The sequence below is a fragment of the Astatotilapia calliptera genome, chromosome 15 (genome assembly GCF_964374335.1).
Source record: "Astatotilapia calliptera chromosome 15, fAstCal68.1, whole genome shotgun sequence".
NCBI classification, from domain to species: Eukaryota; Metazoa; Chordata; class Actinopteri; order Cichliformes; family Cichlidae; genus Astatotilapia; species Astatotilapia calliptera.
In genome coordinates this window covers 30568323-30593189 of record NC_137436.1, presented here as the reverse complement: position 1 = coordinate 30593189, position 24867 = coordinate 30568323, and the positions used below count along the sequence as shown (strand labels likewise).

Below are 24867 nucleotides of genomic sequence, written 5' to 3'. Positions count from 1 at the left end.
GAAGGATCAGCTGAAAGAAAGTGGAATGCACCTGAACACCAAGAAAACGGAATACCTAGAATGTGGCCCTCAGATCCTGGGATTGATCCAGATCGACGGCCAGGAGTTAAAGAAGACGGCCCAATTCAAATATCTCAGGTCCCTGGTCTCGGCGGACGGCGAGACTCTCCCGGATGTGTGCTCACGAGTCAACACAGCATGGCTTAAATGGCGTAAATCCACCGGCATCCTGTGCGATAAGAGGATGCCTGAACACCTTAAAGCCAAGATCTACAAGACAGTCTTATGGCCGGTGGCCCTATATGGAGCGGAGTGCTGGCCAGCCACCAAGAAACACGAGCAGATCCTCCATGGAGATGAAGATGCTCAGGTGGATGTCTGGGCTTAACCCGCCCGGATTGTGTGACAAATGAAGATGTTTGAAAATGACTCAGAGTTGCCCCAATCGAAAAGATGATGAGGGAAGCACGCCAACGGTGGTATGGACACGTCATGCACAGCAAGGATAATTCGGTGTCAAGAAAAGCCTGCAATAGTAAAACTGTAATCTTTGTGCCACTTTTGTGCATTTGTATCGTGCCAAATATGCCGTGCGCAAAGCACCAACATTTCTACTGGAATCCCCATCATTTCAAATCATTAAGGGTCTCACGAGGCAAGGTGTGAACTCTTTGTGCGACACTGCTCCACCCTGCCATCATGTGAATTATTACAGCCACATATTACACACACACATATTAGAATGACTGATAGTCTAATGATGACTCTTCTCTCAAACCATGTTTCCAAACTGTGAACATTAGAATTCTCAAAGGAGTGCCCTCTCTCTGTTTGGGTGCAGATGTTCAGCTGAGTCTTGTCTTGAAGAGCTGGCTCTCCTATCCTGTCCCATGCATCTTCAGCATGCACTTAGCTGTCTAGCTTGCGTTTAGATGTTTTGTCCTTGGGATTATAGTGATATTGAAGTGCACACTTGGAGAAAATTCGTCTGATATAACACTGGTGCACGTGATGGAACTCTGGAAACGTTCTCAAATGATGTGTTTTTCTGTCTCCTTTTGCATCCTCCCTTAAATAAAATTTTTAATTTATCACAGTTGCCAAAAAGCAAAATATTAAAAGACAGTAACACTCTGTGCCACCGCTGAATGTCTGGAAGATCCTGCCATGGTTTCAACTTCCCTTCCTCTCCCCTTTCACAGTTCTGTTATTCACATAGCTGTTATGAGTTTTGATGACTGTGCTGTTGAAGCTAGCTAACCTCTCACCCTTATTCCTTGTTAACCATGCCAATAATGAGATCCAGAACCAAGGAGTAGGATAGTTGCAAAATCACACTGTGGAATCTTGGAATTGGCATGCTCCCATATGTCAAATGGATCATTACCAACCCCTTGTTTGGAGGGGAGTGAACGGCACATACACAAACAGTAAGTATGAATGCCAGCATAAATATTATTAGCACAGCAGATGAAAGAAGTGATAAGTACTTACCAGATGAACATAAGGCACAAAGTAGCCATAGAGGGCAGCGGGAATGCCGAAGGCCCAGATGCGATATCCCCACGACTTCCAGATATTGACGTTGAAAATCTGTTTTAGGTGTGAGCTGCCTGTTTGGGAGTCTTTCGGTTTGACCGGCAGCAGGGGCTTGTAAGTGAAGCCAGCCAGCATCAGCACAAGCATGAGGATGCAGAGGACACGCAGGGTGGAGTATAGGCCTATGTTTTTCAGTAAGGCTGACAGCACAAAGGGCATAGCGATCGTGAAGACGCTGCTGCCGGCTGTTACAATACCATTTACGAGGCCAAGGCGCTTCTTAAAGTAATGGCCAAGGATGACCAGGCTTGGCTGGTAGGCGAAAGAGCAGCCGCAGGAGAACACAATGCCGTATGTGAAGTACATGAGGTCCAGGGACCTAGGAGCAAATAAATAACATCAGTGTACAGTCGATTCATTCAGAGTTGCCAATTCATCTGCAAGATATTTCCCAGAAAAGAATCAGTTCTTAGCAGCAGCAACTATAAAATAAGATGTCAAATGTCTTTAAAGGTCCAAAAAAACGTTGTTTAAATTACGATACAGATTTTTGTTTCAAGAAGCTTTATCACGTATTAGGTTAAATCAAATGCAACGCAGTAACACAATTCTCATTCACATAAATCAAATACAGAGTAAGTCTCCTAACTCGTTCTCACATTAAGTTAATTTGCTATAACTTCAGTGACAACAAATAATTAGTTTAAATATTTTTAACACATTATGACACATTCTAACCGATGGTGCATATTGGTTTACATTGTCAGTGACTCATAACTATAAAAGTTATCAATTGTTTAAACTAAGTTATTTTACTATTTCATGAAAACTGACAGACAGCATGTTGCTGCCACCAAATTCAAAATGACCACATGCCTTTTCCTTAAAATAGTACATGTTCTTAGTTCCACTGTTAATAAAATATTTTATAGGTTTATGAGCTTTGCCAATCACTGCATTCTCTTTTTACTTACATTTTATACAGGGGCCTAGCGTTTTTGGAAATGGTTTTGCACACAGTGAGTTTCAAAGTTCTGTTTGGCTTAAATAAATATCTAAGTGCCAATAGCAGTCACATAGTAAGTCTGCACCCTGAGAACTTAGCTTCCTGACCACAGTTTCTGTCATTTGACCACCTGTAATTCAGCAGTTTTATTGCTTACTCTAGTGATAAAGTGTGTGCGTTGCACTTGTTGCGTTGCTTGAACCACATATGACTGTGTGAGTGTTTCCTCACTTGTAGGCCACAATGAGATTCTAGGTCATTTTTACCATGAAGTCATCATTTTATATAAAATGTTTTGTTTTGGGAGATCAAACTGACTCATCGAATTGATCAAATAAAATCAGGCAGACCACACAGTTACACTGATTTTTATTTTTATTTTTACCATTCAATTAACCAACAGGACTACAGTACAGTCCCCTTGCTCTCATTTTGAAAGTTTCGCCAAGTGAACAGAGTCACTGAGTTTGACCTCTTCACTATGTTTGTGATATTGGTATTTGATATTTAGGGTAAATGTGTTGTGCTGCAAGATACAGTGCATCCAAGACATTTGCGTTTGACTTTAGATGAGTGAATGTCCTGTATTTCATTTGTTACTTAGTACTAGTTAGCATGTGTCTATGCATTTTGCCCTCACAACATGCAGCCCAAAATGTTAACTTAGAAGTTTCTAAAAAGCATGATATATTATAGTTGTGGAAACCATATAAGAAATCATGGATGCCTTGTTACTGCCCCAAATACAATCTTTTTCAGTGGAAAACACTGTATGCATATTTTGTCATGTGACAAAAAAGTGAAGCGAGACAGGCCTGATATCCTATAATACTAAGGTTTTGCCTGTACGTGCAAAGTTAAATAACAGTTAAAAGGTGCTACAAAAGAATTATACATAAAGCAAAAGCATGCTATCTTAAGAAATTTAAAAAAAATTCTTATGCAGTTGTGAGTTGGAAAACTTCCTTACGTGACATAGGAGCTACCCAGTAGGCCGACCAGACCCACAGCAGCACCACCCACTGCAACAATTCTGCAGCCGAGCATGTCGGTGAATATGCTGACGATGGGAGAGCAGAAGAAGATCATGCCCATGGAGAGGGAGCCCACCCATGCTGCAGGAGACACACAGTGGGAAGACAGAATGAATGTCATGATTCTATTATATTTCAATTCAATTCAGTTGAATTCAATTCAATTCAATATTATTTATATAGCGGCAAATTACAACAACAGTTGCCTCAAGGTGCTTTATATTGTAAGGTAGACCCCACAATAGTAGATACAGGGAAGGAAAAAAACACCTTGCACAACTGTCTCCAGGAAAATACTTTACACTACAGACACTAACCGCTAAACAAAGGGTCATGTTGCAATAACAGAACACTATTGTTTCTGTATCGATGCACACATTTACTCAAGGATACACACAGACTGTACAGCTTACTAGGCAACCAGTCATCACATGCCTTACCAACGTCATGAGTTCCCTTTTTTACATCTTGGCCATTTTACTCCTGCTGTACTTTGTATTTGAATCTACTGAACTCGGGCTTTACAAATGCTTCTTACGTACATAGTCTATACATTTACACATTCCTCGTATGATTTCCTTCGTAGATGGAAAAGAAGCAAATAAACCATTTGGTGACAGAACACACAAGATACAAAATACATTATTATTAATTTTCAAATACTGAGGTCGTTAGTAAGTCATACCTGTGAGCCAAAGGTTCAAGTTTACTCTAACTGGCATCAGTGAGGGGGGACAATCATAACATGGTCATCTCAGATTAACAGCTCCGGCTGTGCAAGACCTACTCACCTGCTGTTCAAACTGTTTCTTTGCAAAAGCCAGCCAATGAGAAGAAAGTTCATTTTAATGCAGGGGGAAAGCCAAAAAAATTTGTTTTAGACAATGAATGGACTATACCAAGGCCCCTTAAAAGGTAAATAAGAATTGCTGTGAACAAAGCTATTCTGTTAGTGTGTTTGTCATGACTATAGGGAAAAAGGCGAGAGTGACATGTTTTTGTACAAAAGACTGCTGGGAACTGGGAACTTTCTCTTTAAGACATCACACATCCAATACCAGATAACAATAGAGACCAGAAATGCCTTCAGGTGAACAACAGGTCAGCACATGTGACACAAGCCATATAAAAAGTTGTTGACTCTGAAGCTAAGTCAGGTGAAACTTGTGGGAAAAGACCAACTGGAGCTGGAATGCTTTTGTTGTCTGTTTTTTTACACGACTAACAGGAAACCCTTGTGTCAAGTTTCAGGGTTGTTGCTGGGATTTTATTCTCCTCACCTCACCCCATGCTGGCAGAGTATTAAGCAATCTCAGGTTTCCAAATGAAACAGATGCTATGAAGTTCCAAAGAAAAACACCAGTGTGGTTGTGATTTTAGGATTAATCTGGACAACACTGTCACCAGCTTCTCCCTTTTTAAAGTCACACTTGAGGAGACGTGTTTATTTCAGTGTGCCAAGAGTTTACAGTCAGCCAGCAACTGAGAGGCTTTATTGCTCATTGTTTAAATCAAACTGTCCACAGTTGTTTATTACCTAGTGGTCCCTGCGAAATGTGGAAACAGTTATTTTCATTTTATTTCTTATCACAGTCACTTTTTTACACAACAGTAATTCACCATGATAGTTTAGATATTTGTCATGTAAGGATTAATGTTGTAAACACTAAACGCACTTATGTTGTTAGGTTCTATATCAGTTTTACAGCCATTCCGTCATAAACCAAAGTACAAATTAAAACTCTGATAACAAGGATGGACCGAAAGTCAGAGGAACACATAGTCTTTATCATTCGGGGGAACTCCCAAAGCTTCTTTAGAGTTATTCCAGACAACACAGTAAGTCAGAAAATGTTCACTCTAATAAATGCCAGTGAACGAGAAGAAGCAAGAATCCTTCAAAAGCAACAGGAAATTGCTGTTGTGCTCTTCTGGCTGTCTTGATTTAAAAGCATTTATGCTTCAGACAAGAGAAATTCTAGATTAAAAACGATGTAAAATCAGGATTCTCTGTGTCCCAGTGACATCCACCTCTAGCTACGTGCACTGCTTTAAATACTAGCAGACGAGTTTCCCTAAGTCATCCGTCTGCTTCGCTGGAACCCCCCCCAACTCTGAACCCAGTCACCCCACAACAACTGAACCTTGAGACCTAGGAAACTGCATAATACACCTGTTATCCACAGAAAACTGCATATTTTAAAACTCAGAAAGCCTGTGTATCATTTGAGGTAACTACTTTGGGCATTCTTGCCTGATTTTCCCTAACGACCCCAAGAACTTCAGTAATGACACCATGCATCACGTGTTGTTTTGAAAGAGGGTTTTGAAAGACAATTCAGTTGGACCTGTCAATAATAACATTGAACAATAACTGAAATGTCAGTGTTTTTTTGTTATGCTCAATTATGCATTTGTGCAGTTTTAACTCTAATTTCTAATATTTCAAGCTAACTATTAACTGACTAGCTTAACGGCTCAATAAATGTAATAATTTCGAATATTTTGGCCGTTTAGTCATTACTTTAAAATTATTTTTAAAACGTTTCTTAACTTTGTTTCAAGTACTGACAAATAATTACCACTGTTTACCCATTAATTATAATTAAACATCCCCTGTGCTATGTGCTGACAAGTTTAGCTATAGCATGTACGTTTATAAGTTCATGTCATTTTTCTTTATTTTCCTGCCTTAAAACAAATATATTTATCTATCTCTTTAATCCTAATTTCTATGAAACATCAAGTGAGATCACTGCACTGAATGCCACAAACGGAGCACTGAAGACTTTACTTAAATGTATGAATAAATTCAAAGGGTTTGCATTTAAAAAAGCTATCTGAAGAGTTATCTTATAACCAAAATTAACAAAAGCATCTAATGGATGAGGCATTTTGCAGTATTGAGGTAGCACAAGACTTGCTCAGGTAATTAAACAAACAGAACATCTCTATGGCACGTTCTAGGAATCTGTTGACCAAAGATGCTCAGATGTTACCAATGTCTAGTTGAAGCATGGAGAATGAAGACAGGCTTCATTTAACACTATAGACCACTTACAACTTACCCCGAAGTCCCAGGCTGTTCCACTATAATGAACACAAAGTGAGGAGGAAAAAGGTTTTAGCGACTAAAATGCTCTCACGGCCAACAAACCAAAAACAAACCAGATGTCCACCTGTATATATATATGTCCCCCCATATATATATATATATATATATATTAGGGCTGGGCGATATGACCCAAAATTCATATCTCGATATTTTTTAGCTGGATGGCGATATAAGATATATATCTCGATTTTTCTTTTTAAAGCCATAAGTTAAGAACAAAAAGAGAGTTCTTAGTCACACTGTGTCCCAGATGTCACACGAGCACTTTTATTTACATACAGCGTAGATATTACTCAAAAATAAATTATCAGCATATATTAAATAATCATGGTCCATAAATAAAAGAAAATAATGTTGTTTTTGTGCATAACAAAAAGCTCACAATTGTGCAGTCAAAATGTAAACTAAAAGACGCTGAGCATAATAACAAAGAGACAGATTTCACAGCTGCACCACCTCTCTGAACAGGTGCCATTTGTGGTCCTTATACACACACTGTACGTATCACTCCGCGAGGCTCCTCCTCTGTAGCCGTAATCCTCCGACAATCCATCAAGCGGTGCAGCTCCGTAGCTTAGCAAAGTCATATTAAAACATTTTTTGACAGATTGCTGAGCGCTGTGTACCACATAAAATCGGTTCGCGGTCAGTAAGCACAACCAGAATTCATACATAAGGCGCACTGTCGATTTTTGAGAAAAGGAAAGGATTTTAGGCCGTGCAGCCCCTCTGGGCTGCATGTCGTTAGCGTGGTTAGCTCGCTAACACGTTGACGCCATCCAGCCCCACGCACGGTAACTCGCTAACGGAGATTTTCCGCTTTCATCTTGTCATTGCCTGCAGGTGAAGCTATGGGGGAGGCGGAGTTGTGTTCAGTGCAGGAGAGGCGAGGCCGAGTAACGTTGCGTAGAGACAAAAGTGGACGAAAGAGAGGCAAACCTGCGGCTCCACAAGTATAATTATAACGTAACATAGATTATATCGATATAAACGATATTGTCACATCTTATATCTCGTATGAAAATATATCGATATTTTTAAAAAACTCGATATATCGCCCAGCCCTAATATATATATATATATATATATATATATATATATATATATATATATATATATATAAACACCCAGCACGCCCCAACATTGTGATCAGGCCATCATCATTATTTCACTTCACTTTCCAAGAGCATGAAAGTACACCCAAACCCAGGTTTAACTTTAGAGATCACACTATGTAAAAGTTTTGGAGACAAAATAATAGTAGCTGTTTTTTCAGATTCAGTTGGCAGTTCAGTGAACGGTGGAAAATATTAAAAAGGTAACCACCGGGAATCAAGATTTTATGATAACCTGATACAGTGACCATGTTAGTTAGAGCTATTACTGGACAGTGTTTCCATTCATCCATTTTCTTCCACTTGTCCAGGGCAACACCAAGGCGTTCACAAACCAGACAAGAGATTTCTCTAGCGTGTTTTGGTTCTACCCCAGGGCCTCCTCCCGTTGGAACATGCCTGGAACACCTCACCCAGGAGGCGTCAAGGAGCCATCCTTGTCAGATGCCTGAACCACCTCACCTAGTTCCTTTTCATGTGGAGGAGCAGCGGCTGTGGAGGAGAGAGCCCCTCCTGAATCCAATTTAAGACTCTGTAGGTGGTGCTCTGTTTTTTCTTCAAATGCAATAACCATCGGCAGTTATGCTAAATAAACCACTGTTAGAAATATTTAACATTTCACTTCTTCACCATGTGCAACTATTAATTACTGTACTTAATTACAAAGTAGAATACTAGAATAGCTCAGTTCTTCTGAGAGACAACATACAGACCACAAGTTGTTCTGTTTAAATTCCAAAGGACTAAATGATATGCAAAAACAATTCAGTTGGACCTGTTGATAATTGTGTGGTCTAACATCCACACAGCCACTTCAATCTGATAAGCTATTAGCTGGCTAGAAACACCTAGCCTTTCGTGTACTGTAGTTACATCCAGGCTCCTTAATCTCCCAGACAGAAGAAACTAAGCAGAACAGTGGCCTTAAATCCTGCAGCTGTCTATACCCAGCAGCCTCACAGCCAGCTCACTATCAGACATTTGGACTCGCTGACCAGGGCTCAGGAAGTGGACCCTGCTGCACTGAACGCACAGTTGCCTCCCACAAGGCAGAGCACATTCTTCTCTGACGACAGCATTGAGAGCCGGGGGAAGAAAAAGGAAAAGGGAAGTTAAGAAATGCCAACCAAGTGCAGTGAATATGTTTTAGTGACCCACATACTTCCCAGCTAACTGCACTCGATTCACATCCTCCCAGCTTTGCTTCCTAATGCTAATCTCAAATAATTATATCTAAAAGGAAAAAAAAAGAAAAGTCTGTGTAGGTTCTCAGTCATCCAGGTCATAGTAATCAAAGGAGCTTTCTTGAAACTTTTTTAGGCCCCTTGAAGGTTTTCTTTTCAAGCTCCTTAAAAAGAAAAGGAAAAACAACAACATGCAAATAAAGCATGTTGTTTGCATCTCTTGAAACAGAGAGACAGACAGCCATACACACTAACAGTCATTCGGAACTAACAGTTAACCTAACCCCACTAACTGCATGTCTTGGGCTGTGGGAGAAAGCTGGAGTACCTGGACAGAACCCATGCATATACAGAGAGACTATCCAAACTCCACAATGAAAGGCCCCGATGGTGGATTCGAACCCAGGACCTTCTTGAGGCAACATACTGCCATTTAAATAGTTTTCAATATTTTAAATGATTTTGAATACTTTTGGATCTCTATGACATCGTCAAGAGGGGATATCCTCAAGATGGTTCATGGGCATCCAATCAGAAGGCTGGCCTCAAAAGAAGAAACCTATAAAAACCTTTTTGAGACGGTGGATGAACTTGGGATTGTAGAGCATGCAAGAGTTCTCAAATTAAAATTTAGTGTACCAAAGACGTGCTGAAGTTAGTGTTGGTGTTTATTCTGTTTCCATGACACAATTTCTCACTTCTCTGATTATTTGGTCTGGAGTAGGCATTTTATTTGAATTAAAAGGAAGCAACAGAAATCTTTTTTAAGAGGAACTGTAATCGACATGCATAAATTCTGTGGAGTTACCCTAAGAGACTAATTATGACACTTTATTTCTTTTACAGTGGGGCAAAAAAGTATTTAGTCAGCCACCGATTGTGCAAGTTCCCCCACTTAAAATGATGACAGAGGTCAGTAATTTGCACCAGAGGTACACTTCAACTGTGAGAGACAGAATGTGAAAAAAAATCCATGAATTCACATGGTAGGATTTGTAAAGAATTTATTCGTAAATCAGGGTGGAAAATAAGTATTTGGTCACCTCAAACAAGGAAAATCTCTGGCTCTCACAGACCTGTAACGTCTTCTGTAAGAAGCTTTTCTGTCCCCCACTCGTTACCTGTATGAATGGCACCTGTTTGAACTCATCATCTGTATAAAAGACACCTGTCCACAGCCTCAAACAGTCAGACTCCAAACTCCGCCATGGCCAAGACCAAAGAGCTTTCGAAGGACACCAGGAAAAGTATTGTAGACCTGCACCAGACTGGGAAGAGTGAATCTACAATAGGCAAGCAGCTTGGTGTGAAAAAATCAACTGTGGGAGCAATCATCAGAAAATGGAAGACATACAAGACCACTGATAATCTCCCTCGATCTGGGGCTCCACGCAAGATCTCATCCCGTGGGGTCAAAATGATCATGAGAACGGTGAGCAAAGATCCCAGAACCACACGGGGGGACCTGGTGAATGACCTGCAGAGAGCTGGGACCAAAGTAACAAAGGTCACCATCAGTAACACACTACAACGGCAGGGAATCAAATCCCGCAGTGCCAGACGTGTTCCGCTGCTGAAGCCAGTGCATGTCCAGGCCCGTCTGAAGTTTGCCAGAGAGCACATGGATGCTACAGCAGAGGATTGGGAGAATGTCATGTGGTCAGATGAAACCAAAGTAGAACTTTTTGGTATAAACTCAACTCGTCGTGTTTGGAGGAAGAAGAATACTGAGTTGCATCCCAAGAACACCATACCTACTGTGAAGCATGGGGGTGGAAACATCATGCTATGGGGCTGTTTTTCTGCCAAGGGGACAGGACGACTGATCCGTGTTAAGGACAGAATGAATGGGGCCATGTATCGTGAGATTTTGAGCCAAAACCTCCTTCCATCAGTGAGAACTTTGAAGATGAAACGAGGCTGGGTCTTCCAACATGACAATGATCCAAAACACACCGCCCGGGCAACAAAGGAGTGGCTCCGTAAGAAGTATTTGAAAGTCCTGGAGTGGCCTAGCCAGTCTCCAGACCTCAACCCTATAGAAAATCTGTGGCGGGAGTTGAAAGTCCGTGTTGCTCAGCGACAGCCCCAAAACATCACTGCTCTCGAGAAGATCTGCATGGAGGAATGGGCCAAAATACCAGCTGCTGTGTGTGCAAACCTGGTAAAGACCTATAGTAAACGTTTGACCTCTGTTATTGCCAACAAATGTTATGTTACAAAGTATTGAGTTGTATTTTTGTTATTGACCAAATACTTATTTTCCACCCTAATTTACGTATAAATTCTTTACAAATCCTACCATGTGGATTCATGGATTTTTTTTCACATTCTGTCTCTCACAGTTGAAGTGTACCTCTGGTGCAAATTACTGACCTCTGTCATCATTTTAGGTGGGGGAACTTGCACAATCGGTGGCTGACTAACTACTTTTTTGCCCCACTGTATTACAATGGAGGATACACTGGATAGTATCCTCCATTGGTTTGGTTGGTTGGTTTTAATCACTGCTACATCTGTTAAATAAAGTCTAGACACAACAACAGGTTCACATACCTAGATTGCATCAGAATCAGAGGAGCTTGGCCCACAAATGTATAACAGCTGCTTAAGACTGTGTTATCTTTTTAAATTAATTTAAAAAATTGTAAAATGTATAAATTAAGTTTCAGCAAAAAAGAATAGAAATTAGAGGACAGGATAGCTGGAAAAGAGATGAGGGAGACTCCTTACAACTCCTGCTGAATTAAAGGGGTCTTACTGTGTAATACTGTTACAGTATGACTTTTCAACTGGTGCCGATCAGTCACAAAGACCCCAGTCATAACCCTAATCAGGGCCTCTTAGTGCCGCAGTCAAACATCTGGGTCTGCAACAAGGATATAGCAATTCCAGTTTACAGCAGCTGGAAGCCATTTGTATTGGGCAGTTCCACTGGAAACTGTGGAGAAGGGGGAAGTGTTTTTTGTGTGTTTGCAACCCACTCAAATCATTTGTGTGTTTTCTGGCCTCTCACACTGCAGGAAGTGAAAAGGTCTGTCTGCTGACACAGGAAAAACTTGGGGAGCAGCTGCAGAGCGATTTATGGCTGTGCATAAAAAAGCACATCATATGCATGCTTGGAATGACTTCCCTCTGCAGCAGATACTAGAAGTCCATATGAAAAATGTTAAATGGGAGTTGTGTTTCATGTTAGAGGGAAGCAAAAAGGGGTGGTGTGTCAGAACAAGTTGGTGATTGGGGGAGCTTTTTGTCCACCCCCTTTTTTAAGCTCACTGTATAGTGTTGCAAACAACAGCTTGAATACATACACTCCTCCCCAAGTCCCCTTATCTCCAGCTTCTTGTTTCACAGAAAGGCCAACACTTAACCTAGAACTGCCATTATCTGTACCTTCAAAATGTATCCATCGGAAGGTGTTTTTGACTAACATGTTATGTATCTTGTGGTAAATCAGAGGATTTGTTGTACTTAAATATGTGTTTGTTGAGAATTTGAATAAAATACTTATTGTTCCATGCACTCTGCAGTTGCTCCATCAGTACTTTTTTTGTAAAGGGCTACGGCTAAATTACCCCACAAGGTTTCTTTTCATTGGCCTTGAGCAAGACAATGACAGATACAGCTATCATCTGTGTCAAGCTATTGTGATTTTATGTTTGTTTACTAAAAAGTTCCCTCCAAAACCATGCTAGCTAAGCTAGCTATGTGTTACTAACAAAAAAAGTAAACTGAAAACAGCAGAGAAACCTACTTTGCCTTTAAAAATATGAGATTTTTTGTAGTAACTAACAATAGTGTTAGTATTAAGAAAGAAACAAAAAGTAACCACAAAACTATAGATACTTTATTTTAAGTCAGTCCCAAGTTTAAACATTTGTTGATGCCATATAAACTTGATCTAAAATAAATATTTATTTCAATAATTATTTATTTTATTGTAAAATAATAAAAATTACATGTATGTACATAATAAAAACCCACATCAATCCATAATATCTGTAATGATAAAAGAGGCAACAGAGAAACGTATTAAAATCTTGTCCTGAGAAATATATGAGCACTGTGATATAATGGCCATGCTGTTTTCTATGGTTACCATGGCTGCTTAGAGACACATGGAGACCAGACCGATCATGTACCTGTGAATCTTATTATAGTGGCAGTGTGGTTTTTGCCGGTGCTGCCTGTGATGTTCGATGTTCCTAATTAGTTCACAGTGGTCTTTGTGCAAAGTTAATTTTATCCATGGTCGATGAAATGAACGGATGCAGGAGACAGTAAACAAATCAAAGAGTACCCCATGCCATGCTTAGGCTAGAGGGCTACTGAGAGCTTCAGTAGCTTTTTGGGGATATTAGTCACCATAGGATAGTACTATAGGATACTATACCATTATCCCAACTCTGTTTTTCCTTCAAAACAGGAAGGTGCCACTTAGAATTTTGTTTCTGATATTTATTCCCTCTTATTCCCTCTTTTGCCCTGTAAAAATAACGCATTTTCATACTTGTCATGCACTGTAACACCTCCACATTGTGTCAATTAGACGTGGTTGAGTGAGACCATAAAGACTGACTGTTTCAAGACCTAATCTTGGTGCAGTGACACAGGGATTGCCTGCTGTTAATCAGTCTGACATTGCCCAAGAGCAAGGACATCACAGCCATTAGTTCACATCCAGCCCCTCAGGCTGTGGTCTGAGGGGCTGGTCCCCTGCGTGTCATGTGCAGGGGGCCAAACAATTTGTCCTGGTGCCACTGAAGTGGGCTCTGCCTCCAGCATGTTTATCTTCTCGAGACTTTATCTCTTGACAACCTTCACCTACTCAGACCCAAGCTTACACACGCCTGAAATCAAACGGCCTGTCAAATATTAACCAGTCTATGATTAAAACTTGTCAAGGTTTTGTGGAGCCATTCCATCTGAGTCATTTTGTTTTATTTTGAACCAAGTTACCCATGAAGATCAATCAATTATGCTTTTTAAAAGTGCTTGTAAACTTGGTTGGGCATGTTACATTCATGTGAGCCTGTAGTTGTAGATAAATATTTAACTGACAATTGTCTCATCTCCTTCAGGAGCCATCTGAGCATATTATTCAATCGGAAATCCATTATCCATAACCTTTTAGGTATTTGAATTAAAAAAATAAACTTAAAACAGTTCATTTTCAACTAGTGAAACGTGTCTACTTCACAAAACAAACCCTTGCATAAAACATCATGTGACAGTAAATTACTGCTAAAGCAGCAATATAGTAAGCCTGACTGCTGACAGAATAAACTCAACATCAACTGAACACTTTGCCCTCAGTACAAGGCAGACAGCAGCCAAGCAGTGAGAAGTCCTAATATAGTCTTTCCCCCGTGTTCTGATCCCTCTTCAGTCAGTTCTGCTGCCCTATAACTGAGGGAAACCAAATTCCTGTTAATGTACAAGGGAGTCATAGTTACTGTTAACTGATCTAACACACTCAAAAAACACTTGATCTAATGTTGGTGAAAGCACTGACATTGCTTTACTCTCCCACGCACTGATACTAAAACAATATTTTATCCTTTACTGCACCATCAATCTCTTTATTTTTTCCTTTCATACACAGTCAAAACAATATTCAGCCAAAATATGCTCACATAATGTCTTGTTATTGACATTTTAATGTCAATTAAATACATGTTGTTTTGATTACTTCAGAGTCATCAAAACAACACAATCAAGGTATCAAAAAACTCTGTGTTTAGTCCAAAGTTCTTTGGCAGGTCTGACAGTAGACAACAACCAAGTGGCTTTTGGCACGAGGCTCAAGAATAACCCCATCTGGCATTTTCACAGGGAGGGAACCAGCATAGAGCCTTGACCTTCCCACCCCAACATAATGCATTGTGATTGGTTGACTGTGACAATTTCCGAGCTTTGCAGCGCGTTATCTTTGCCACCAACAAACAGCTACTAGCTGAAGATTTCAGCTATTGGAAACTTGCTCTTTATGGAATATATATCCCTATTTAAGAAATTCATGAATGCCCAGCAGATAATTTCTGGTAAATTGGTAGTAGATCAGACCATAGGAACTACAGCTACAAATTCAAATTAATATGTTAGCACGCATGATAAACACATTATGCGACCTGAAATCATACACATTACCCTGCATCACAGAAAAGAATATAGTTTTACTCATAGGCAGTAATGTTTGATCATTCTTCTCAGAAAGGAAAGAGAGAAATGCGCAGTATTTTCAGTTATTCCAAGCAGGGATTGTTATTGTTATTATAATAATAATTATTATTATTATTAATGTAGACCCTAGAAGAATTAAAACTTACACGTTAAAGACCTTACAATATAAACTGTTGTGATTTGGCACTATATAAATATAACGAAACTAAGTTGAACTGAATTTAATTATTCCAACAAGAGCAACCCGTTTACAGCAATCAGGCCATCATGGTCCTTAAAGTGAACAGACAAATACTGGCCCTAATAATTGCTTTAAGTTGCAGACCTTAACTGAACATTTATTTTCATCTTAGGTGCAGTTTCAAGGCATATGCAGTTTTAGCCGCATCGGAGCTTGAATGTGAGACAAAGAAACACGTTCAAACATGTGCGTTGGTATGTCTTTGCACTCAAATCACCAAGCACAGGGCACATGAGGGGTTTTCAATGTGGAACTGCCTACATTTCAACTCCCCAGTCAACTTAGAGGATTAAAAACTTACTGTTTGTACTGCATTCTCCATAAAGAACAGGAGTAAAACTACCTATCAGAAGGCTTTAATAGGCAAGGTTAAAAACAGTAAATCAGCAACAATCTCTCCCTATTATGTTATCTTTACTTCGGGTCTTATTGACTGTAATTATGCCCATTCAAAATGTACCGAAGTGGGATAAATCAGAGATAAGATAAAGGAGAGCCATGGCACTCAAACAGTAAATGGCCTGTATTTGTATAGCGCTTTACTTAGTCCCTGTGGACCCCAAAGCGCTTTACACTACATTCAGTCATCCACCCATTCACACATTGGTGATGGAAATATACATTGTAGCCACAGCTGCCCTGGGGCGCACTGACAGAGGCGAGGATGCTGGACACTGGCGCCACCGGGCGCTCTGGCCACCACCAGTAGGCAACGGGTGAAGTGTCTTCCCCAAGGACACAACTATCAGAGCCAGGGCTCGAACTGGCAACCTTCCACGATCGCCCCTTGGAAACAGAATTTTAAAAAAAGCTTTTTAAAGCCTTATTTTTGGTTCAAAGTCAAACATTTTCAGGATTTTTTTATTTTTATTTGACTTCATTGGTGAATCAATACCTGCAGTTTTTATATCCTGGTGATCATCAAAATAAAAGTTCATTAAAGTATTTCTTCTGAACTGTCCCATCAAAAAGTGTCTTACTCACAGGAAAATGAAAATAACTAATAAGTATCCAGTAACACAATAAAACTGAAACATGAGAAACAATGTTAATGTCTTAACAGAAAGGAGGTCTAACCCATTCGGCTTTTTAAACCCACCAATCTACATCAGATACTGACTAATACTGACTCAATATCTTTGAGTATTCGTGCTTATAAGTTAATATATTCATTTCAGTTACATCGTATTCGTGTTCTGTGTATGACATGCACCACAGGCCATGATATTGATGGTCTTATCTGCTCCACTCCATGTGTACAGCGAAACAGATAAGCACACACGGTGAAACAGACAACAGAGGAGAGAATATTACTGCAAAACGTACAAGCCTTAAATGCTGATCTGAAATGAACCTACGTAAATAGCAACGTGTTGCCATCTCTCATTGCAACAATAAAAACCAATTAACTCACAGCAGGCAATCATTTTTTATTCATGTACATATTTTGGGTTGAGTAATTTATTACATGTTCTATGTCTCCCTCCAAGACAAGACTGCATATCAGTATCTTGTCGCAACTTTCACTTGTGCTAAAATGAAGCTCTCTATATGACTTGCACTCTTTTTTCTTTTCTTTTTTTTGGGGCAGTGACTTGCACTCTTAATGTGTGCTATGCAATGCTTGAAAAGCTTGCTAAAAATACACATATGTGTGATTACAGCCAGTGATAAACAGAAAATAGATCCAAGGGACTGTGCTGGGAAGTAAAACTGTTGTCTAAAGTTGAGTAAAGTAAAGTCTATGTCAGCAGTGTCCGTGTAAACAAGTGATGCAAATTTCCATGGAAAATCCTGACCAGGGAGATGAAAAGTGTATCTGCAGTAAAGTGTCTACACAGCCAGAGAAGACGACTTGTTATGTTGCCAACAAGCAACACTCATACAATGGCTGATGGGTGTTTCTTCCATCTCATCTTTACTTTTTACAGTTTCATTATGAGATATTAGAAATACCATTATTAATATATCTGATAAAATTCGTTGCCCAGCTACAGTTCTTCCCCCAAAATGACTCAGAAACTAGACTAAGACGATCAAATCACGCTACACTCAGTAGCCATTACAGAGCCAGCTATCCAACGGAATTCATTTTAGTATTCTATTTTCCTCCATGTCAATTAAATTCCATCATTTCCTCTAACGCTCAGTCAGATAAAAATATTCATGTGGGAAAGAAGGGGATCTCATTCAAGGATTTGTGATGTTTATGAAGACTTGTATCCTGACTGTTATAGATGCGTTCTCTTAGCATTCTGGCACTTCCTCTATGACAATGTCCAACTTCAAAACCACTCAACTGCCTCATTAATTCTCATTAGTTCTGTTCTCACGACAGGAAGGCAAGCTGAAGAGTGAACATCTAGTTTGAAGCAGTACTTTGTGTTCTTTCTGAGAAACAGGATCAGGGAATTAAAATGGAAAGAATGGATGCTGTCCATCTCATGAAGCGAAAATAAGCAGGAAAGACCTCACTAAAACTTCTAACTCAAGAATTTACATCCTGGCAGTCAGGCACTGTAATCTCAAATGGATAGAAAAATGAAGTAATTATTAGTGCTGTCTGAATGTTAAGTTATATATATATATATATATATATATAGGGGATAAAGTAGTTGTTACTTGTTAGTATACTTGTTAGTGTTATTAATTTTCCAGAGTTCATTAGAGATTTAGCTAACAAATTCAGTGTGTGAACTGTGTGCATAGTAAAAGACAAAATATACATAAAACTTTAAGAAATGCATTACTCAATTAATACTTAACCAACATTGTTTTTCATACATTGCTAACTCTCATTCAATGTGAACACATGCTATTACGTTGAATCATTATGCTGTCAGCTGACATCATTGATGGTCACCTCTCCTTCTGTCCTATGTATGGACGTGCTGTTTAGTCTGTTGATGGTAGATGGTGGACTCAGGTGCAGACCAAAACAACCACCAGGGGTGGTCTCAGCCTGGTTCCAAACAAGCTGAAGAGCGATTTATTACAAGATCTAACCTCGATGTAGTCCAATTATCCAATGTACAGTGCATGTTTTAGCTTAGCACTTTCATATAACCAAGGTTATAAGACACTTTAAAAGAAAGTACACAGGAGAGTACACAAACCGTAGTAACAGCCTGCTACATACCATTTATCCTGAAATATCTATCAAATAAACATAAATATTTGCAGTAAATTCTCCATGTTTTTTTTTCCATTAGTCCAGAATACAGCACATTTTCCCTGTATTTACTTTTGTTGATACTACCCCAAACACATTTGGCCAATAAGTAGATTGAACGTTGCCAAATAATTTGTAGTGATGCACTTTGGTTGGCTAGGAGTTTTCTGTGTGGAAAGAAAAACCATACCACAGGAAAAAGCAACTAATTTACAAAAGTATCATCTGATTTAGAACAGAGTAAATAGGTCTAGGTATAGACACAGGAAATTTAAGGATGTCCTATGGTGGCATCGGGAATCAACACACACTGCGAGCATAATTTTGGCTTCTGTGGATCAGGCTTGTTGGAGCACATCCCAAGGATGCTTAATTGCAATGGGATCTGTGGAGTTTGAAGGCAAATCTTTGTGCTCATTACCAACTGTCCTACTGGGGGAAGATGCTACCACTGCGGAGTGCTGTTGCCATGCTTGCTGTGCAACCACCTTTAGGTGGGTGATATAAGTCAAAATAGCATCCCCATGTTGGGCTGGGGCCCAGAACACTGCACTGGACTAAAAAAAGCCCTGGCGGTTTACAATTTTTCTGGCACAAACCCTGTAATGGTGCTATGACTGGTGCATATGAAAAATCTAATTAAATGTTTCAGATCATTTAAAAAAAAGAAAAAAAAACACACCAAGCAAGCAATGGGTTAGAGCCATAGTACAAACCACCTTGGCTGCAACCAACACAAAATCCAATGCAATAATCACAGAGATCAGCAGAAGAAGCTATTGAGTCGGTGAACAGCTAGGCCCCAGACTACCAACAAACATGGGTCCCCCATGCAGTACTACTCTTACATGCTCATTTGCCAAACAGCAATACCAACAACAGGTGGTTACAATCAGCACAGGGCCATTATTCATGTGGTAAGCCGTCCCTCTGTCTGTCTCTCTCTCTCTCACACACACACACACACACACAAACCGCAAAAAAAATTCTCTATGTGATTATGCCATGACTGTGTGGCACACCGCTATGTGTAATATTCAATGTTTTTAAGGTGTTCTTTTAGTTTAATGCAGAAAAACATGTAAGGCTTTACATAATTCGTACGATAATGCCGACTGCTGACTAGACTGAACGACAAGAAGAGAATTCGTGTGAGGAAAAAAAAGAGTATTTGTACACGCTATGGTATAAGAAATTACTACTTTGATTTGTGTTTCCCCTTCAGTGACTTTTCAAATAATTAACTATACTCCGTCCCCCGCTGGGAGCAAGCTGTATCAAGCTGTATTTCATTCGCGGTTTAAAGCGACTCTCTGCCGTACTTTCACACCGAGAGCACGCTGAGAGCTTTCCAGGACTCCTCGGGATTAGACACAAACCATAACAAACACTTAACCCAGTTTTTTTTTTTTTTTGAATTATCACCACACTGAGTGCCAGGTCACAACTTTGACGCCAGGCTCGCAACGTTATCCCCACAACCGTGCTATATAACCGCACTGTCTTTTGTCTGCATGCGTTTCCTTCTCTCACACCAGGAAACGACACATTACTTGCTAGCTGAACTTAGCTAACGTTTTTATAGTGGGCTAAATGTTAAACATATGATGCTATAGAATTATTATGTCTTTACGAAGAAATTGTTCTCGAGAAGACCTTCGTTGGTGGTTTGAAAGTTGTCGGTTCAATTCCCCGCCATTACTAAAACTGTCCCATGAGCAAGACATCACTTACTTTAAGACCGTTACTCATCCTGCGGGGTTACATCACGCCTTTCTTCTATAATAATACACACTCATGACATAAAAATGACATTTAAACATATATATAATTCTTTACTAATGTGGTACTTTTACTCATACAGCCAGGTTAGCCTATACTCACATGTTCTGAATTGGAGGTCTTTATCGTCCGGGCTACCAAATTCCTGCAGGAGGTAGATATACATTACACCGAAGGCGTTCTGGATCCCAAACACCGAGCCGTTGCACCACATGGAAGCCAGCATGACCATCCATCCCCAGCCGCCCTCGGGGTGCACAAACTCAACCTCCTCCTTGGCTCCCGGACCCTCGCTTTTCTCTGGGATATCCACTTTGCTGTCCCCGTTCTCCTTATTCTCCGTCTTCTCCTTCTCCCCATCCTGCTCCTCTACTGGACGCTTCTCCTTTGCGGGTTCGCTGCCGGCTGGTGTCTCGGCGGCTGCATCGTTTTCTGGCATATTGTTCCCTTCTGTCATTTTTTTTAAAATAATGTGTCAAAAAGGCACTGCGGATTTTGAAGTATGGAGGTATTGCGCGTAGGCTGGCAGGGGGAGGTCAATAAATTCAGACACAGGATATGACAGAGATTTGGGGGCACGGTAAAGTTTTATCCATTGACGGGGGCTGTAGCTTCAGTAATGCTGGTACTGCAGCATGTGCAACTGTCAAACATCTGCCGTTGCACTTTTATAAATAGACTACGCAGAGGGGCGGGGCTGCGGGTATCCTTACACTGCAGCTGCTGAGGCGTTTCCAGGATATCTTCAGTGGGGTGGCACAAGTCTAAGAGAGTGTGTGTGCGTGTGGGGGGGTGTCCAGCAGAGAACAATGTAAGCATATGGAAGAATATTTGACCATTTGACCTTATACAAATACAGTATAGAGAACTAGCACAGCAAACATTTGAGGCTAGTAAGTGGAACGGTGAGAGTTTAAAGGTACTTTTTGTTTACCCTTGTTTACCCTACTTTTTATTACCCTCTGCAAACTTTAAACAAGAATTTAACCACCAGGGGCCAGCATTTAATCAGTGGATGTGTTGTAAAAAAAAAAAACGCACGCAAAGACAATGTTCCGTCCTCTCTTTTGACTTTTAATGTATGCTTTTATTCCTACCTAATAGACTAGGGCTGGGTAACTCAACACTTCAAAGACCAAGGAACTGGTTGTGGATTTCGGGAGGTCCAGACCAGCTCCACTGCCAGTTCAGATAGAGGGAGAGGAGGTGGAGGTGGTCAACACATACAAGTACCTCGGCTGTGGGTGGACAACAAACTGGACTGGACATGCAACACACAGAACCTGTATAAAAAAGGCCAAAGCCGACTGTACTTCCTCAGGAGGCTGAGGTCTTTTAGCATCTGCAGGAAGCTCCTGAGAATGTTTTACCAGTCAGTGGTCGCAGGAGTCCTTTTCTATGCTGTGGTGTGCTGGGGGAGCAGCACAGCAAAGAGGGACTCATCCAGACTGGAAAAACTAATCAGGAAGGCTGGCTCTGTGGTCGGCATGAAGCTGGACACTCTGGTGACAGTGGCAGAGAAGAGGACCTTAAAGAAACTGATGGACATTATGAACAATGCCGGGCATCCTCTGCACACGGTCGTAAACAATCAGAGGAGCCTATTCAGCGACAGGCTGCTTCTCCCAAAGTCAAAAACCAACAGACTTAAAAACTCCTTTGTCCCACACGCCATCAGACTGTTTAACTCCTCACTGGAGGGGAGAGGGAGGAGAAACAGGGGGACAAGGGAGGGCGGGAACAACTGAGTTGTAGGGACTTTTCTACACGGTGCAATATTTGCAATATTTGTTTTTTGTTTTTTGTCTCTTTCTTATATTTGACTGTGCAATAATCACTGTGCAATATACTCACTCAAATGAGCAATCCTATTTATCCATGTTGTATATTCTGTATCTATATATGTGTATATGTGTATATATAGTGTATTTATGCTTATATCCTTACTCTCATTCCCCTTAATGTATCTGTAACATGCAACTTCTGTCGGTGCTTTGCTACTGGAAACTGAATTTCCTGGAGGAACCCACCCGAGGGATTAATAAAGTTTCATCTAATCTAATCTATCTAATCTAATCTAATCGTCACTGATTTCTAGAATTGATTCAATTCCGATTCACAAGGTCCCAAATCGATTCGATCCACGATTCAATTTAATTTGATTTGATTCGATTCGATTTGAATCTGGGAAATTTTGACAGTCAGAAATATTATAATTCAGATCAGTACATTCACATATTTTTGTATCTATAAAAAGGAAGCTGACACATGCAAGACTTTATCAAAGGTGTGAGCATCACAGCAGATGCCTTTGTGTCAAAGTAGCAGAAGATAAAACAGAAAAACATGAAGGTGATTTTCCTGGCCTGGGATTTTATAAAAATATTCTGCAGTACATCAAAAACGAAAGAAAACCATCAATCAACAAATGAACATCACCTCTGAAGTTACAACGGTTTTATTAGAGACACAGCTAAGCGTTTTGCATTTTGCATAATTTTAAAAAGTTTAAATTTGTTCAGTATTGAACGGCAGAAATTAGGTTTTCTTTTCGGAAGTATATAAAACGGGGGAAAAAAAACCTCGCCCGACAGCCTGTAAACAATGGTAGACTTGTGCGTAACAAGCAAGCGAATAATGAAGTACAGAGAGAGAGAGAGAGAGCTGTGTATCGTGGTGGAAGCAAAACAGTAAAAGTGAAAAGTGAATACATGACGATGTTTATGTGAAGCGTAGTTTGGATCTTATTTTGCTGCTGGTTCGGTCAATATTGTTTGGAGAGAGATCAAACTAACAGCTTTAGAAAGGGCGTGAACACAAAGCACGGACCCGCCAACACATCAGGATCAGCGAGCTGTCGGCTTTCAGCCCCGACCGTGAGAAGGGCGACATCTAACTGATTCTGATCCGCTGGTTGCGCTGTGTGTTTAAGTCTTTGTGCAGAATCTGTGTTCCTGCTCTCATTTACTGTCTTAGCTGTTTGGTGGTTGTTGAAATTTTGTGAGATTTCACCAGAGATTCTGGCATTTCGGGCAAAATAAATTTATATTAAAAAATCGATTCAGGATTTTAATGAATCGATTTTACGTTATCCAAGCCAGAATCGATTTTAATCGATAAATCGATTATAAAAACCCACCCCTTTAATAGACCCTGTGCACGAGAAAATGCTAACTTCCTGGTTTGAGACCGGATGTAGGGTTGTACATTTCCAGTAGCTTTACTTTGTGGTCAATCGCTACTGCGAAGATATACTCCAAAATCATGTCCAAAACTCGAAAACATAAAGATCGCGTTAAGTTACAAAGAGCAGAAGGTGGGAACACTCACCACTGTTGTGTCACAAAAAAATCTAATGATCAATTTTGACGTTTAAAGAGTTTAGATCGATCAGTTGTTTACATCACTCAACACAAGCAGAACTGCATTACAAAATCAGAAGACACATCATCCACATTCAGAAGCACATCTCTGTATAGTGACTGGTCTTATGATTTAAACAGGCAAAAATTCAAACTACAGGTGAAGAATAGTCAAACCAGATGTTTCCCCCGTCATGTCGATATCAGCTAGTCAAGTACACACCTACACAGCATGTTAACAAACCGTGAAAAAAAGCCACACAAAAAATGAGTGTTTGCTGGTAAGGGTTTCTATACTAGAGATGGCACGATATCACTTTTTTATATCCGATACTGATATCATAAATTTGGATATCTGCCGATACCGATATGAATCCGATATAGTGTTTTTTTTAATCAATAAAACTGTTTTTTTTTAATCTTGCTGCTTTTTGTGTAAGTTCATACTTAAGTTAAAAAAACAAACACTAAAGCTATTCTGTTATACCTGTATGCAAAAAATACACTGCACCCAAAATATTTCATAGTTCAGCAATACTGATCAATCTAATAAACTTAAAACTGCTCCATCCTCCCTATTCTGGTATTTTAAAGAGTAAGCAACCTAACTAATAGGGTTCTAAAACTCCCAGCAAAAAATAAAAAAATAAGGAACCACCCTCCACCTCATGATGCTTAATTGACGTAATCAACTTTGATTTGATGCAGTGTGGAAAAAAAATGCCCAGAAATAAATTATTTTTAAGAATGATTAAATAGATTAAATATTTTCAACAGAATTGCAGACTGCACAGATCATACCTTCCCAAAGGAAAAAGTACTATAGCTTACTAGGATATATTAGACTTAATAGTTACTATATACAGTCAGTGTTGGGAAGGTTACTTTTAAAATGTATTCCACTACAGATTACAGAATACATGCCTCAAAATGTATTTTGTAACGTATTCCGTTACGTTACTCAATGAAGCAGTAAGGAAGCTGACTAAATATTAACTGATAATTTATGGCAAAGGGGTGGGATTAAATAAGTGTATACTTCTTCCCACTCCCTTTCAACATGTAAATTAATCACAACTTTTTTTTGTATGTAATTTGTATAGTATTTTTTTTCTCTCTTATTTTCTTTTCTAA

At 39.8% G+C, this 24867-nt stretch overlaps 1 protein-coding gene across 1 annotated transcript in view; it reads right to left on the bottom strand.

The window, feature by feature from the left end:
* Nucleotides 1–21023, bottom strand: part of slc16a10 (solute carrier family 16 member 10) — a 31628-nt gene extending 10605 nt beyond the window's left edge. The window contains exons 1-3 of the mRNA XM_026194442.2: nucleotides 20474–21023; nucleotides 3516–3660; nucleotides 1495–1918 (exon numbers count right to left, since the gene is read on the bottom strand). Coding sequence (XP_026050227.1) covers nucleotides 1495–1918; nucleotides 3516–3660; nucleotides 20474–20828 — 924 coding nt within the window. The 5' untranslated portion in view covers nucleotides 20829–21023. The remainder of the gene's footprint in view (nucleotides 1–1494; nucleotides 1919–3515; nucleotides 3661–20473) is intronic.
* Nucleotides 21024–24867: the final 3844 nt, after the last annotated feature.